This window comes from Calonectris borealis, chromosome 4 (assembly GCF_964195595.1).
Source record: "Calonectris borealis chromosome 4, bCalBor7.hap1.2, whole genome shotgun sequence".
NCBI lineage: Eukaryota > Metazoa > Chordata > Aves > Procellariiformes > Procellariidae > Calonectris > Calonectris borealis.
Window position 1 is genome coordinate 66,173,232 of NC_134315.1, and position 17,860 is coordinate 66,191,091.

The window sequence follows — 17,860 nt, forward strand, 5'->3', positions numbered from 1 at the left end:
TTCCTCTTGGCACATAAAAAAGCCGCCCTTCAATGGGAGCAGAGGCAGGCAGAACAATTCCTGAGAAATACCATCGCCTTGTCCCCCCAAAATCTGAACTAGTGCAATCTCCTAGGTAATACAGATCAGAGTGACGCCGCTTCAGATTTTGAAGGAACTGCTCTCCATGAGTTCAGAGAAAGAGGGATGTAGGAGAGAGAGGAAAAGGCTGTACCAGCTCCTTCCTGTCCACGAGGTCTGGCCCGTACAGTATATGTATAGATGTCTCCCCCTTCAGTGCAGGAATACATTTCCCCATTACACACTTTCCCCCAGGTTTGTTTCCGTCTCTTTGTAGTGCCTCTCTCTGCCTGTGGAGCAATAAGGGTAAGTTTTGCTTAAAGCTTGACTTGAGGACTTGAAAAGAGTTGGCTAGGAATGTTTTACAGGCTGTTAGAATCGAAGAAAGACCTTATTAAAGAAATACATGCCCTGGGAAGTACAGTGTCTTCTTAAATAACTGCCTTGCACAAAAGCAAGCACAGCTAGCCAACTGAAAATGCCCTCCGCCTCCAGCCCCACAGCTAAATAGCTCAATAGTTTTTCCAGTTATGTACTGCAGAGTTGAAAGCTGGACTCTCATGCTGCATGCCAAATTCACCTCTATAGATGTGCAGGATTTCCTTTTTTCCTGAATACAACACAATTCTGCTGAAAAGCAGGAAGGTGTTTTATAAATCCACTCTTATTTGAGAATGAGTGGCTGGAGGTTTACAGTTCCACACAGAACACACATACGCTATGTTTAGAAGGAGATGCACATTTATTTTGGAGTTCTTAAAGGCAAAAATTCCAACTAAATAACATTGCTATTTGAGCTGGCCTGTTTGAGAAAGAATCAGAACACTATCCATGGGAAAATGGGGATAATTGTTATTATCTAAAATATAACTATTCAATGGGTTTGGCTTGTTATTCCCCACGCCCCTGCCACATATTTTGTAGAGGTCAGAGGTGGTGAAAATTCAGTAGTAAACAGCTGCGCTAGTGATCAACCCCAAACATTTTAGGTTTTGCATAAATACATCTCAGAAAATCCCAATTCAGCAATGCCTTAGTGGCTATTTTTCTGAATACGAAAAACAAGCAATCCTCCCCAAATCCATCCATGTGTTTGAAACTAACCTATATGTATGTGGCAGAGACGCTCCTGGCCATGAGCAGTTTCCAGAAGGCTGCGATGGGCCAAGTGACCCATACAGACAGACCCCTTGGTCAGAGGGTTGAGAATGGGGCTTTCCCAGGAGGCCTCGGGAACCACAGGCACACAGCCGATGGTCTGATGGGAACAAGTTTGTCAGAACTCTGTGTTTTGCAGTTTTCTCCTTGCCTTCTATTGTAGTGCACGCTTTTATTCGTTATTGGCCTTATAGTTTCTACATTGTATGTCCACAGTGTCCAGCCTGGCAGCTGCTTTGGTTTCCCAGATTGGTTCTTTCCAAGATGAAAGCTGGACACTTAAGAAGTTTTAGGAAATCTTACCTCCCAGCTTCCTGAGATGAGCACTGGGGATTGGACCAAGTTTGTCACCCTGCTCTGTAAAAAGGTAGGAGGAATCAGTGGGCAGACTGCTATTCTAAATGAGAAACTAATGCCTTTGTGCTCTTATTTCTGGTTTTCAGAGTTAGCGATACTGCTTGTAATGTATTGTGGCTCTCATCCAATGCCCCTGGAGACCACCAAAAAGGCTCCCATTGACTTCAGTAATAGTTTGATCAGACCTTCAACCCACAAAGACACCGTTGTTTAGTTTTGCTACTGTTGGGGGCTTTGGCACAGTGTTCCCCTCCTGCCCTCAGATAGATGTATCTACTAAATCCTTGCAAGTAGTGATTTATATGTGTGATGTATAATCTCTGATGACAGAAAAAGGTTACCTTTTCCTGAATGTGGAGAGACACTGAGGCTGAATTCCTGGCGATCCATTGTGACTGTTCTGGTAAATGCTTTTCCTCTGTTCTGTTAGTAAATATAAAATAACTTATGTGATTGGGTTTTCTTAAAGACTTGAGTTTAAAACTATATTGGCTCGTTGGGTTAGCAATTGTAGAATCAGAAAACATCTTCTAGAAAATGCAGTTAATATTTCTAAAATTGCACTGGTCAGGAATTACATTTTAGGAAATGGAAATCTGATTAGTATCCTAAGAAGTTTATTCAGCCATCTCCTTAGCTCTGCAACAAGAATTTAAGAACACAAAAGACTAGCCTGTGTATGCTATGCTACATGATGCATATTAGTAGTGAAAGGGACTTCAGACTCCAGGCTTTGGACTGTATCTGAAGTTAGGCAATGTAGAGCCTATGGAACTGGAAGTTTCATAGCAGGATTACTGATAATTTAAAATAATCTACAACAAAAGAATAAAGGATGGCTGCTGGATGGCTGCTAATCTACTTTGTTGATTAGTTGGCTTTAAGGGATCTGTAAGACTTCGATACTTTATCTCCTTGCTGTAAAGGCTGACTTATTAAACTGAGAAATACAACAAATTAAAACTTACATTCTTAACACTGGCATTTATTGTCATGTATCTTTCTGCTGTGTATTTTTAATACATCTTGTATCCAGGATTGATGTTAACAAACTAAGAAATAGTTTCCAGCTGTGCCCAGTCAGGCAAGGGATAGAGACTTTTTATCAAGCAGGGATGCTTTGAGAACAGGAGTGCCCTCTGAAAAACTAATTTAAAACTATTGCTATTCTCTGACAGTAACAATTCTCAAACAAAAAAAAAAAAAAAGAGAGAGAAAAGCAGATGTATGATTAAAGAGCCAACTGTGAAAGCTTAAATAACTGATTTTTTTTTTCAGTGTTACACTTCAGGGGGAAAAATGACGTTCACTTGGTCCAAAAGAGAAATCAAGAAATCATAACCTGACAGCTCAGAGACAGAACATAAGCCTGGGTGAAAAGGATCTTTGGGTGTTGAATGACTGTGGCTTTGTGCGCTAAGCTCAGCTAAATCAATGTGTCAGGTATGCCTACAGGGGGAGATCCCGCAGGAGCATAAACACCTACCTTGAGGAGGCTTCAGACAGAGACTGAATGCCAGGTAGTTGTATCTTGCCAAGAAGGTGTTATGCACTGAGTATAGGTTTGCACTGTGTCACTTGGCATCATCCAGAGATCCTCGAGTTAGCTGCTGAATGAAGAACAATCCCTTTCCCAAAGATGTTAGTACAGAGCTGCACTCACACAGCTGTACCACTGCCAGGCTCCAAGGTAGCAGATAAGCATGGGGCTATCTATATATGCAAAATATCTCTTTCTCAATGCCTTTGAGCTAGCGCTGAGGTAGCTCAGCATTGCATAGCACAGATGTTATCTAAAACTGCCTTTAGAGTTTTGAGGATCATGCTTTAGGATTTGGTTGTCTGCGAGCCATGTTATGTGTTTAAGAACTTGAGAGGAGGATATGTGCTTAATGTAACTGTGTACGGAACATCCTAAGTTTCATGACTTCTGAGGCTGCAGGTGTAAAGACAGTGTAGTGTATGACAGGGCAAGATTGAAACAATCCATGGCTTGAAGAATAATTATCTGAAAAATCTATGCTGCTCCTTTCTTATATATAGGCCTGGGGTATGCATGGACTTACGTCATCCTGCTAAAGGAGAATACACCTCTGTTTGGCACATGCTGCCGTTCCTTCCTTTTTATCTGTTCCTTGCTCCTGAAGAGAGAGAGCATGAAGTGAGCTATAGCCACTCCTGCCCCTAAATTGGTTGCTGATTAACCGTATGGATTAGGAACAAAATAATCCTTGACGGTCAGGAATTCTTTACCTAGAAAATGAACATATAAATAGTGAGTATAAACTACGTTCATAAAATGTTGCCTTTTTGAACGATTCTCAGCCACTCATTCCTGATGTTGCATTCATTACAATTAACAGATATAAAAGCAGTATCCTTTACAAAGTATCTCCATAGTCCTGTGCAGAGATACTCACTTGAATCTCAGGAGCAACGTAGCTGTGTTAGCTGTAACTGTGCCTCTGTCAATTAGTGTGCCGATGTCAGATTTTTGCTCTTACATTCTTTGTCCTTGTGAGGAATAAAGTTTAGCTCGTGCTCAGCAGAATATTCTTACTGCACTTGTACTCTTTTAAACTTCCTAAAATGAGAAAAAGTTATCAAATGTGTCATTTTAAACTGGCACAGTAGGATCCTGGTATGTCCTGTGGCTAATGTTAGCTGTCTGGCCCAAGTAGAGTTTCCTTGGCAAAACAGAGGTCTGTCATATACCAACTAGCCTGTATGTATAAAATGCACAGCCTTTGTGAAGCAGGAGCTGCATCATCATATCCCAGAGTAAAGGTTTTCTTTTCTATATCAGAGCCATGGAAATCACAATTTTTGTCTTGGTGACATAATTAGGAAAAAAAATCTTGCATTTGTTTTTCCCCTGTAAAATTAAACTTAGCTCAATTTATCTTCATCAAAATGTTTTACACTTTTTTTTTTTTGGCTGAAAGTATTCATTAAATTCACAAGAACTGACATGTAGCTCTGAGTGACCTAAAAAGGTACTTCTAAGGAAATAACCAATTCATCTAAAATCTTTTATCTTTTTTTGTCCTATAGTACTTTGCTTGCTGTAAGTCATGGTGTAGCCTCCTCCCAAACAAGCTCATTAAAATCCCCTTGGAATTGTGCTTGAGTTTAAAAGGGCTCTTGATACTATTTTAGGTCAAAGAGAGAGAGGAGGATGGAAGTGGAAATGTGCCACATGAACAAAGTGTTTAGCTGGGAAGATAGCACTGATGATTAGGCTGTGCAGCCAGAACTGGTCTTGTTCCAGAACCGGAACATACTGCACGTGTATGCTTTAAGGGCTTTGAGAACTGAGCTCCGGATAAATACTGGTTTTTTCCCCTCATTGTTTTTCATACCAGAGAGACTTGACTCTTGTCCTTTGCGAGTATAATTTCAGTGTAACTACACAGAAATCACTAGATGAGAGTAACTGCAGACCACTGCCTCTGCATAATATTAAAAACAGTTATTACATGATCTTTAATTTTTCACCTCTCTTCGAGTGCAGGTGTCAGTGCTATAAGGCTCGAAGAACTTCTTGTGTACTATATTCCAGGACAACTCTTCAAAAGAAAGCAGCAGCATTTCATCATCAAAGCTATGTGGTCATCAAAAGATTAGTGCAAGCTCCTGATCAGTGTTTAGGTTTTTTTCCTGTTAGGGATTACCTCATGATTAGCAAGCTGGTAGGTACTAGTGAACATGAGTGTCTGGAATACCTTTATATAAAAACACAGTCACTATTGTTACTGGATTATTTTTGAGCAATGAGCATATCTTCCTGTTGCAGCATCTGTTTAACTAGAGTGTTTCTTGAAAAACATTTTGATTGTGATGTTTTGGAAAATGATCAGCTCCCAGCTGTGAACATTAAAAGGCTGAGAACACAGAGGGGAAATAGTTTGCATGAGAGCATGGTTACTCCTAGTAACACCTGGCTTGTTGGATAAATGAAAGCTTATTCATACTCTAGCAGAGGTTTTTCAGTAAAACTGCAATCCTCTTAGTGGTGAACTCAAACTGTAGCATAAGTACAGAAAGCAAGAGACCTGCTTGGAAAAGAGCAAAATGCATGGCTAGATACTAGATGCAGAATGAAAGAATCCGAAAGGTTTTGTTTCAGAATGGAATTTTGCAGACAGTTTTGCCACACTGAACAGCCAGTGATCTCAGATGCTTAATTTCAGTGGAGCGGCGGGGGGAGGCAGGAACAAAACACAAAACAAAAACCCTTTTCATTAAACTGCTGGGTTCAGGAAGTTCTGTGCATTTAGAAATACATGTTCTGAAATGCTGCCTAAAATTGCATATTTTTTTTAATGCATACTGGCATTACCTGCAAGCATTAAAATACTATGAGTATTGCCCCAATCATGAGGTTGGGACCTCAGTGCTAGCAGACAGTAGCAATAAGATGTACAGCCATGATTTTCACTTGTAAGTGGCCTAGGTTTGTGACAAGAAACACAATTTGGGATGATTCTCAGAACATTCTGAGTAGGATTCAGGGACTTTGGAAAAATGCAGCAGAGCCAGTCTCCAAAGAAGTACTTTCAGACTTTGCTAAAGAGATCAGGCTGCAGTGCTGTGGGGAGCTTTAATCATGCTATTAGAAATTCAGTAAGACTCGATGTGACCGAGATGAGCTGAAGCCACTTAGAGACTCTCGAAAATTTTACCTATCATGATGAAGGCAGTAATTATGAATGTTAAATATTGTCGTTAAATACTGTTGTTAAATGTTGTTCTTTCCTCTAATAATGAGCCTCTCAAATTTCAGACCAGTCAGGTCTGCATATATAGTGGAAAAAGGGAAACTATCACAGCTGCCCCTTTGTTTTATTCAGTGTTGATTTGGATGGTGTCCTTGGAAGGCTTCTGTGCCCATAAACTTCCACTCTTCTTGCAAAGCAGGTGGTCTCACCCACGCTGCCTGCCCAGCAGCTCTGTACCCGGGGGTGCACTGCCCCCACACTATGCCAGAGTACGTGCTGCCAGACACGGTTATGGGCCAAAACTATGCCAGGAAGCATGCTAACACTTTGACAGTATGGATGATTGCAAAACAGTGCATGAGCGTGGTGGCTGGCCATGTAGCTTACAAACACGATTATAGGGTTTGTGATACCAATAGTTCTCTTTCATGCCTCCCGCGCTGGGGAACAGAGGCATGTGTCACACTCCTGTGCTTTCTGAATGTGGAACAGCTGCAAGAGCTGGGGAAGGAGCTCCACAGACCTCTAGCCAATGTCTCGGTGCTTTAGTTGCACTGTTACTCATCTTGTCTGCGGGAGACTGGGTCAGCTCCAGCAGAGAGATTCAGAGCTAGGCACTGCCTACTTCTCTCTTGGAACTTCGTTCTGTTCTTAATTAACACATCGGCGTTTGGGCCAGGCCCTAATTGCACAGCTCAGCTGTGCTGTCATTTTCCTGGCACGGGGCTCCAGTCAGTGCTGTGGCCGAGGCAGAGGAGGCGAGGGGGCAGAGAAGTGCCAACTCCAAGAGACACCTCAGAGGGAGGCAGAGCACAAGGCCAGAGTCACTAACCCGACCCCTAAAGAGTCCTAAGCCAGGATGTGAGGTACCACTCTTCAACTTTGGGACTTAGCTGTAGGTGGCTATGTGAAGCTTGCTCGCATAGTGTCCTGCTAGGCACCCATAATGACCAGACTTTGGGCTAAGCCTCAGTTGTCTGTTGTGGGCAGGAAGAGAACCGAGGAGCCCAGAAGGCTTGATGGTTCAATTCTGTCACTGGTGTTCAGGAGATGAAGGCTTAAATCCTTGCTTTTGCATCTGTTTCTTTATGCCAAGCAGAAGACTTGCAGTCTCAGGCAGCATGGAGAAGAGCAAGTGGTTCTCAGTTGTGACAGGCCTGTCCTCTTAGCAGGAGTGGAATATGTAGCTCAAATAAAAGCAGAAGCAGCACAAAACAAAGAACTTCTTTCAGAGTAGACATTAAATCACTGCTGTCAGATTTGGGGGATACCTCTGAGGCAGGGAAAACAGACTTACAAAATAACTCACTGAACATGCATGCAAATTGGTGTCCTTTATCGTTCAGGACTCAAAGCATGCTTCTCATGTTTTGGGGTTTGGAGGGTCTTGGTTTTAAATACAACCCATGTCTAATACTCTTTAATTGGCTTTTAACTTTTTTCCTTTCGTTCCCTGAAATTTACAAACCCCTTCTTTCTTTTCCTTTCTTGGCTACAGGAATCTTCCACTGTGAAGCAGAAGTTTCCAAGCTGGGAACTTGTGCTTTGACACACCCTGAATGTCCTGTTACATGAATGTTACATGAGCAAAAAGGAAAATATTTTTGTGTCATTTAGCACATTTAGCAACCGTTTGTGCTGCTGGCAGCACAAACTTCTACCTGTTGCCACCTACAAGCAGGAGGAGCTGGGTGACGAGGGCTTTCCCTTTTCTGAAGAACCTCAGTTTACAGAACAACATGAAATGCTCAGGTGAGCGGGGTGCATTCTACTGGAAGCCACCCATTTCCAGCTGTGCTGAAGGTGGCAGTGAGTTCAGGCCTCCCTCAGGTGGCTGCGAGCCAGCAAGTGCGTGGCGCAGCTGGGAGTTGCACAAGTGGGTGGAAAGATAATCTGTGCTCTGAAGAGGTCTTTGACTCGTGTTTCATCAGGTGCTCTTCTCTTGTACCACAGGCCAAAGACCTTTGGGGGTTTAACCTCTTGGTCAAGGTGAGTCCCATCAGAGCAGGCCGCAAGCTTGTGATGAGGAGCTGTGAAAAGGTTCACCTGGAGCCTTCCCCCCTGCACCCTCTGCCCGCTGGCCTGGCCCCCGCATTGAAGCCCTGGCCTTGGCCCCAGCCCTTGTGTGGGCTGCACTGTCGGCGTGCCGTGCCTGGCCCTGTACCTCTCTGATCCTGATGCGGCTTCCCGTTGTGAGCGGGGACCTGCCTCGTCCCTGCAAGCCTGGCCTGGTGGCTGGCAGACTCTGGCTGACCCTTTCACTGTTGCGGCACCTGCTCTGCCGACCTTGCTCGGGAGCTGCGGGGCAGTGCCCTGTCGGTGCGATGCCTGCCTCGCCCCCACCTGTGCCTCCTGCTGCCAAGAATCCCCGCTCCGCTGCTCCCCTGCACCTGGAAGGGGCAGAGCAGTCTTGGGAAGGTAAAGCCCAGGGTCACACAGAGATGTTGCTGCTGCAGCATCTTCTCCAGTCAGCAAGGCAGCGTTTCAGAGGAGTGGAATACATAAACCCTCAGTCTGGCGCACACGTGTTTGAAGAGACAGAAGGAAAAGAGGCATGTGGAGGCACATGTGTTATCCAGTGTCTGTATGGGTGTAACTTTGTGCTGTGATGAATGTGCTAATTAGTCGAAACGAAGACATATTCAGGAGTTTCCAGGAGTTCAGGCCTTCTCTCGCACTGTACACAGGTGCAGAAGTCCGCTGCATGTGAACAAAGGCTTTCCTGGCTTAGCATAACCTTGCTCTTTTCTTTAATACATGAGTCTGACTTACGAATACTGAAGCAGCCAGGCTGCAGAATTTTCATTAGGATGGATTATTTGCCTTGTAAGGAGAAAAATAGTCCAACTTGGTCTGCGTTCTCACGTAATAAATCACATTCTCTAGCATGCATGAAATGCAGAAGGGCACCCAGTAATTTGTAGAGAAATACTGCACTGTTTTCACAGGAAGGTGTTTTAAAAGTGTCTGGGAATTGCAGAGGAGCAGTGTGAGAAATGATACGGGGAAAGGGTATTTTACTTGATACCATACCTTAAATGCACCGCTAGGACCTGGTTATGACTTTCACTGCCGAGAACACCTTTGTGTTAAAGAACGGTCTTTATTCAGAATAAGGCACGTTGATGGTGCTAATGCATCATTGATAATCGATGTAATTGGGTATTACATTACAAACAAGGCTGTATTATTTCAGATACTTGCTACAAAAGCACATGAAATTCAGTGTGCATTAGAGCGTTTTTTAAATTTAAAAGGATAAATTGAGGTGAAACAGGCCACCCACCTCCTCTATAAATTGCTTCTCGCAAGATACTTTTGCTCAGGGATGAGTCCAGGTTAACATATTCTCAGGCAATCCCTTTGCACTCGAGTAGCCAGCTGTGCTGTCCCAAAGATGGGCTTTGCAGGAATTCCTGTCTGCCTCAGCACTAGGAGATAGAGGTGATGCGACATATGGCCAAAGCAGCCCTTTAGACTTCTAGAGCTGCATCTCTGCTTTGTTAACACTCCAGGCTATGCAGGTATGTCCCTGCTGCAGGTGTGGGATAAACCCTTAGGTGTGCTTGGAAATGGTGGCCTGGAAGAATCTGTCTTGGTTCTGCTCTGAATCAAACCAGCTGAACTACGCTCAGCACATGTTCTGTTTTCATTTGTGCCACTGGGAAATGAGAATTAATTTTTGCTTTTCACTGAGTGCTTCTCTGCCCAACGACTGCATCAAATTTGACATCAGTCAGCTTTTTCAGAAAATCCAGGGCGCGTTCTGGAAACAACCTGAAAGAGGTAATAACATGAAATTAAATGTAGGATGAGAAACTTGAATTATGGGAAAAAGCAGCACCACAGGTGAGGGAAGAGCTGGTCTGGGAGCAGAATGCGTGCATACACACGGACTGAGACCAAGACTTAAACCGGGCGTTATTCCAAAAAATACATAGCTGTCATCACTCTGACTATTTTTAACTCTAATCCTGCCCATCTCCTTTTATGACAATTCCGGGACAGGTATGTATTGGACACGATTTAGGTTGCAATATTGCTGCAGGATCCAGGAAATTTTAATATTGAACACAGACACATGCATTTGCTTTCTCTTTGCTTTCAAAACCTTATCTGGTTAATTTGGGGAATTCTTGGGGGAAAAAAAAACGAAACATCTTTACACCTTCTTATAAAAAGAAATTTGGGGTTAGATCCAAGTTTCACAATCAAGAAATTATCAAGTGTTTCATGAAATACTGTAGAAGTTAACTGAAAACTTAATTTAGTTGTTCTGATGTTAATCCTAGGTGTGAAACCTGAGCTCTGATGAAAACACCTCTGCAGCAGAGCAGCTACACTAGGTATTAAAGACATGTGAGAGGACAAATCTTGCTTTACATGGCAGAGCTAAGCAATAGACCCCCTTTAAAGCAATTTTCCCAGCCTCTGTGACCTCAATCTTTGGTGTTGACATGAAGAAACAAACACTAATAAGAAGCAGGTCCTCAGCTCTGTCTCAAACTTCTCTGAGGCTGCTCTGTCAGAGAAACTGTTGTTTGCAGGAAAAAGGGAAATAGCGATCTGTGAAGAAAACGTGTTCTCTTCTTCTCCCCTCCCTCCCTATCAGCCTGAAGAGCGGTCGAGTTCTCAACTGAGAACAGTTAGCTGCAGAAAGTGGATCATAATGACCTATCAGAGCACTCAAGGAAATCTTTCTGTAAGATGATGTCTGCTGTTGTCGTTAGAAAGAACCACTGCACTATTTGGTTACCTTGTGATGTGTTCAAAAATAAAACTTAATCTTGAATCAGATGTTACAAGTTTGAGGGTTGTACAGTCAGCAAGTTATATTTGATACATGTGGGGGGTATTTTGTTTCGTTTTTTTTTTTTTCTACTTACCTTTCAAGAAGTAAAGCAACACGTTGATTTGATGGAACAAAAACCATTTTCTGGTTGGTCAGTATTCCTTCCATCAGGGCCTCTACAACTTCCTCAATCTCCAAAATCTTTCCAAGCCTAGACAGGAAAGCATACATGTAAGAGCTACGGTGGTAAAAGAGGGGTGGTACTAGCTGATGTAGGATGCTTCACATATGCACAAACTCAGGTAATTCAAATGCAACCATTATGTGGGTTAAATGATACTGCAGATTTTCTTTAACCAATGCTATATACCAATTTATCTCCGGTTTTATATAGTCAGTTGGAATACAAGGCCTAAAGATGGGGGTAATATGTAGTGCCTTCCTGCAAAGAAGGAAGGACAGGAAAGCAGAGTTTTGATAGTTACCTTGTACTGGGGTTTTTGACAAATCCAGTGTTTATAAAAACCGGACAAAGACACGTAGTTTTTATTCTGTCCTTTCCCAGGGTAGACAGTTCCTCTGTCAGAGCTTTATGAAATCCAACTGCAGCAAACTTGCTTGAACTGCAGGACGGGAAAAAGCACAAATGAGAAGGCAAAAACACTATTTCTAACTTTCTACAACTGGAAATGGCCTAAAAGATCACACAGAGAAGAGAGGGCAGGGAATAATTCTAACTTTCCCTGTGCCAGAGTGTAGTGCTGGATTAGATATTGCTGCTTGGGGGAGTAATTGTGGAACGCAGAGTGGGTGTCTTTCAGAAAAGTTGCCTTAGTGGGGAACAGGCAGATGAATGTCAGGAATTCTTAGAAAATGATAGCTAATGTACATTAATTGATGGACTTCCCGTTTTTCCCATGTGAGAAGATTCTTAGAAGGAATGCAGCCTGAATCTCTAAAATTAGGAAGGATTGGCAGGGTAGAAATGGAGAACAACCCTCTACTGCTTCTCGTAGCGCTAGGAATGTCTTCTGACACTTGCGTGTGAGTTTTGAAATAGAGGAGCATTACGCATGCAAAATCGAGGAAATTAATGCCACAGAAATCGGTGCAGGCCAGGAGAATAAATCAACTCTAAAGAAAATAGAACCAGAGAATTAGTTTATTGACTGCTATTGATTTGGACAGCGTAATCGCAGTAAAATCCCTGGCTGGGGAGTTCTCGCATTGCCAAGAGTGAGTGACTCTCTAAGAAGGAGTGTTCCCAAGGGAAGGTTGCTCTGTCTGGAGCTGCTGTTATAGACGGCTACATCTGACGCAGAATGACAATATGCAATCTAACAGTTTTTCTGTTCATGCACCGTGATTCAAGCGATTCTAGTAGAAACAGGCAACGCATCGACCTCTCAGTTGCATCAGTAAGGTTGGTCACAACACAGTAAGTATTATCATGTTTTTACCTTCCAAAAGGTGGTTTTACAGTCAAGAAGCAATTTTATCTCATGATGGCAGAAGTATTTCTATACACTACGGTCACTACCACAAGGGTAGAAAGATCAAAAGCTACTCATCAGGGGTTTACTTGACAACACTACAACAACTCACAGAAGCACTACTTTCTAGGAAGGAGAAGGGAAGAGGGTACCTTTTTTGCTAAGCAAAAGTCTGGATCAGTGAGGGAGAGATAAAAGGAGAAGCTTTCATTAGTTGATGTGTCACGTGACTATTCCTTCATACAAGCATTGCTCCTGATTCAGTCAGAGCTAATAGGCAAATTGGCGGGAGCCTCCAGGCATCCTGAAGCGCTGGCTGTTGTGTTTTTTTCCTCCTCAGTACGGTCCTTTGGACGTACCATATTCAGTGGGAGGATTATTTTGGTTATTCTGTGCTTGCTGATGGAGAAGACGCAGTTAAAAATAAAAACATGAAGAGAGCTGATTTTAAAATCACTTACCAATAAGCCACCATGAAAGAAGTCACAAAATGACCTGCTGCCGAAGCCACCGTGACAATGTGACCGTGGTTGTTGTTCATCATGGCTGGCAGAAAAGCTCTTGTGGTCTTGAAAGTCATTTAAACCAAGGGGCAAAAATGGGGGGTGGGGGCGGCAGAGGAGGAAAAGAACAATGTTTTCTTAGGCATATTCAACACTGACCCTGGCTATCATTAATTAAGCGACTAATGCTATTGCTAATGCTACGATGTGCTGCACAGCACCTCAGGTTCTGAGAGCCACAGAGATAGCCGTTCTCCGTTCAGCTGGTACAATTGGCAACCTATTTTCCAAACAGGTATGTTTCAGGAAGTCGGCTATAAACAGGAGCTGATTCTCACATCTTTCCATGCTGCTTTTTAGGTTTCAGGTGTCAGCGGCAACGCTGCCAGGGTCTCACGCCAGCACGTACAATAAAACACGCATCAATCTGTGGCATCTCTTTTCTTCTGCTGCAAACAACAAGCCCTTACCAGCTGAAACCCTCCCACTCTCTAACCCCTGCTGGAGCTGCCCTACCCCAGGGGTCAGCTGTGGGTGTGCCAAGGACCCAAGGCCCAGCTCTGATAGGGCCCAGCTGTGTCACCTCGACTCAGACTGCTGGGAGAAAGCTGTGAGAAAGTCCGCAGAGAGATGAGAGAGGTACCAGTCACGAGGAGAGGCAGCACTGATGGGAGGTGGCCTCCGAAGTAGCTCAAGGAGCCAGGAGGGAAGGTGGCGACACAGCGAGACGCTAATCAACTTTCTCAACAGTCAGTCTAGCTGTTGTGCTAGCTGGGTGCCCCTGTGCTATACTCGTCCGAAAGACGCTTTTGTAATTCACTGGTAGCTGAAAATAACTGTTAGTCTAAATATGCCTCCTCGACAACGCTCCCAAAAAAGGGTAGGTATGAAGATGGTAGTGACCCTTACCCAGATGTGAGCAAGAATGTTGACTTCAAACATTCTTTCAATCTGGTGGTCCTGAGTCGAGAGCAGGTCAGCAGCTGTAATCACACCAGCGTTATTCACCAGGATGGAGACGTCCCCAATGTCCTTTTTCACCTTTTGGACAGAAAAAAAACCAGAAAGGTTGGTGTCATTCGTTATCAAGAAAATGCAAGGCTGTGGAAGATGAGCGACAACTACTTTAATTCTTATCGTTGTTTCTTTTAGGGAGAGGAAGATCGCACCACGTTTCCAGATGTGGTAGGAACTGTGCAGTAGTACCATGAAATCTGGTTTAGATCTGATGCTTCTCCCTTAATTACTGCCAGTATTTATAGTCTTCCACACACTGCCCACAGACACAGTATGCTCTGTGTAGTCACAGTTGGGACTATGGACGTACAGCGTTTTGATTGTTTTGAGCCAGCTGGACCACATCCTTTACAACAAAATGTTTCAAATGTCCCCAGTGTTGTCTGTGTGCTGTTCAGGAAGCTAAAAGGAAGAAGTTCCTTCAGGGGCTGGAAGTCTAAAGAGCAAACTTGGCAACGAGGCGTGATACGCCGGAGCCTCACAAAAGAGGATGAGACTGGCTGTGATCTCGGAAGTGCTACTTCGCTCTCTGTACAGAAAGCAGCAAGAAGTGGGGAGATTCCAAGGCCTTGCATGATTTGCGTACAATACCTCTTCTCTTGTTTTCCTGACTTTTCTGAAAATCGAGCACGTTTGGGTAAGCCTTTGGACGTGCCCCTGCTCCCCTACCTTCTCTGCAGCACTGTAGATTTCCTCCCTTTTGCTGCAGTCCACCACGTAGGCTTGAACACTGGCTCCCAGCCTTTCGCATTCTGCTGCCGTGTCCTCAACGCCGTGCTGTAAGAGGCAGAAGAGAAAGACATGCATGCGCAACTGTGCCCTGCCCGCATGTTGCTGCGCGGGCACCGCGGCAGACCAGTTAGAGGCTGAAGATTTGTCCTGATCGCATAACCCTTGCCAAGTCCCTGAACGGTTTGTGGCTCCCAGGGCAAGAGCCGTAGCCGGAGTCCGTGGGAGGACTAGTATTCCGACCTTAAATTTCGGACCTGCATAGAAGTGACTGCCAGAAAGGGCATGTGGCAACAAGAGAGAGTTTGCCTCGGTAAAGCACACGTAGCTAGGCTGCAGAAAGGGCCACTCGGTGACTTTCACAGCACAGCAGGCAGACACCATGACTGTAAGCAGAGCTCTTAAAACACAGGCCCAGCTGACACCCCCGAGATATGAAAAGTGACTCTATGCATTTCTGTATTCACAGACTGGATATGAGAAGAGAGGTGGGCTCTGGAGTGCACGATGCAGAGAGACGTTTCAAAGGCGAGAACAGCCTTTGACACATATGGAAGAGATGTTCCGTTAAGATGCATTTGTGGACGTTGCCTGTCTCAGTGAAGAACTGAAACTGTGATTCCCAGATGAATGCCAGAGCCCAAGCACTGCTCCCTGGACACAAAGTCAGCTTTTTTTTTCGCAGTAACAAGCAAGTATGAACTGTTGTCTCAGTTCATGTCTTGGTTCTGAACATCTGTTCCTATGGCAGAAGACTGTCAAAATCCAAAGATGCTATTTTCATTCAGCCACATTTTTCTCCATTAGTGTGGTCTAGGCATTTCATCATTTGTCTAAACATTTTGGAGGTTTTGTTGGATGTGACCAGGGGTGTGAAGAGCATCTGGCGATGTCCATCTTTTATATTAGAGTGAAAGAAATAGTAAGCCCATCTTTCTGCCTCAAAGCAGGATCAACAGGGTCATGCTGTTTCTGACCTTCTATCACCATCTAAATTGTTCTTAAAACCTTCGGGATCCACTGCCTCCTTTGGCAATATATTTCACTGCCTGCTTCTCTCCATACTTACAATACATTTCCCAGCAGCAAAGCTCACTCACTTGCTATTAAGAGTATTTTTTTCCTTCTTTCTCCATTCCAGTGAACATGGACAACACTCTACTTGGCAGCAGCCCTTTACACATCGGGAGACCGGTGCCACGCCTCCTGCCACTCCAGGCCAGGAGTCTGGCCTTAGCCGTAATGAGTAGCATGAAGAGACACTGAAAATATTCGACAATATCCTTCCTATTTATACATCCCCTTAAGCTAGGCTTGTCTTGGGTTGGTTTTTTTTTTGTTCGTTTGTGGTGGGCTGGGTTTTTTTGCAACTTCAGGATGACGTGATGAACTCCTCCGCAGTTTCTGATCCACTGTGTCAGAAACCTGTCCCACGCACTGCTGCCCAGCCACTCACCCCCTCTGTACAGCCCGTCGCTCCTACGCACAGCACTTTGCCTTGATCCCTGCTGAAGGACATTCTGCATGTTTGTATCTGTCCACCCTCCACTTGCCAAGGTCTTTTTGCATTCTAGTCAATTTAGCTGAAATAAAGAGTTGGGGCTAGTGTAAACATTTAGCAAGGCACCCTCGACACGTGTCACTGCGCCAGAGGGCAGCAGGGCTCACAGTCAGCTCAACGCAGTGATGCCCGTCCAGATGAGTAAAGAGGCAACGTCTCCAGCAACGTACGCGGAAGATCTGAGGCTAGAGAGACAGCGAGCAGAAGGTAAACCTGCTTCTCTGTAGGAACAGGCTTCTGGTCTGAGCGTGCCTTTTTCTGCCAGCCTAGGCAGTGGTTCCAACAGCGGCTTGCTGACCACTGCACTCTTTGACGTGCTGTGCATGCAACCTCGCTGATTACCACTGAGTGACTGTGGGACCCAGACACCCAGGGTGCAAGTGGGACCAAACCCTCTACTGGCGCTCAGCGTCCCACTCAGTGAGCTGATCGTGAGCCGATGGGAGCAGCCGTGGAAGGAGGTGACATGAATGCAATTTGTATGCAGCCCTTCTTACGCTATTAAAAACCCAGTGGCCTTGGAGATTAGCGAGTCAAGACGTGAATTGTACCATTACCTTATTGATGTCCCACAGAACCAGTCTGCTTTGACGCTTGGCGAACTCCAAGGCAGTCGCTCTCCCTACGCCGTGGCCAGCACCCGTGATGAGAACAAGCTCTCCGCTGACAGACTTTCTCTTCACAGGGACAAAAAGCTTCACAAAAGCCTCCAAGTAGGAGTAGATGAGCGTAGCCAAAAACAGGAGAAGATCCAGAAACGGATTCATTGTTTTTCTGAAAGTCCTTTGATTGCCTGACTGAACTTCAATCTCTTTGACGGGGATGTGGGTTGTTGATTTACCAGCAGCCCGCGGCCCGCCGGAGCACGCACCGCTCGTCCTGTCAGTCACAAGCCTCTGCCCCGGCAGGAACCACCCCCTCGCCGCCGCCCTCCCCGCGCCACCCGGCCCGCCCCGGCCGGGCCCCAGGCCCCCCTCGCCGCGCGGGGCTCCGTGGAACGCGGGGACCGCGGTCGCCGAGGCGGGGCCGCGATCGGGGCGCGAGCAGCGGCGGCCACCAACGGCCCGACCGTCCCCGCGCCCGGCCACACCTCGCGGGGGGCAGCAACCAGTCAGAGAGTGGCGTTTGGGGAGGGGGCGTGTCCACGGGGGAAGCGGGTGGGCTGGAGGCGCTCGCCATCCACCCAGGTCGTGTTCATAATTTTACTTCAGGGTGGTTTTGATTCGCTTGGGGAAGAGTGAAGGTTGCCTGAACATCTGTCCTCTGACCAAAACCGGTCTCCAGTTAGGATTAGAGTTGTTGAAAAGGATTTTTTTTTGTCCTGGTGGTTTGGCTGCACCGTTGCTTATTTTATCTGCGGGAGGCTGGGTCAGCTCCAGCAGAGAGATTCAGAGCTAGGCACTGCCTACTTCTCTCTTGGAACTTCGTTCTGTTCTTAATTAACACATCGGCGTTTGGGCCAGGCCCTA

At 45.1% G+C, this 17,860-nt stretch overlaps 1 protein-coding gene across 1 annotated transcript; it reads right to left on the bottom strand.

The window, feature by feature from the left end:
- Window positions 1-9,438: 9,438 nt before the first annotated feature.
- Window positions 9,439-17,498, bottom strand: LOC142082134 (estradiol 17-beta-dehydrogenase 11-like). Its single transcript, XM_075149929.1, has 7 exons — window positions 16,949-17,498; window positions 14,771-14,878; window positions 13,994-14,125; window positions 13,043-13,149; window positions 11,574-11,711; window positions 11,183-11,299; window positions 9,439-10,073 (listed from the first exon to the last, which is right to left on the bottom strand). The coding sequence occupies exons 1-7, from the start codon at window positions 17,156-17,158 to the stop codon at window positions 9,986-9,988; spliced, it is 900 nt and encodes a 299-aa protein (XP_075006030.1). The 5' UTR covers window positions 17,159-17,498; the 3' UTR covers window positions 9,439-9,985.
- Between the last annotated feature and the right edge of the window lie 362 nt (window positions 17,499-17,860).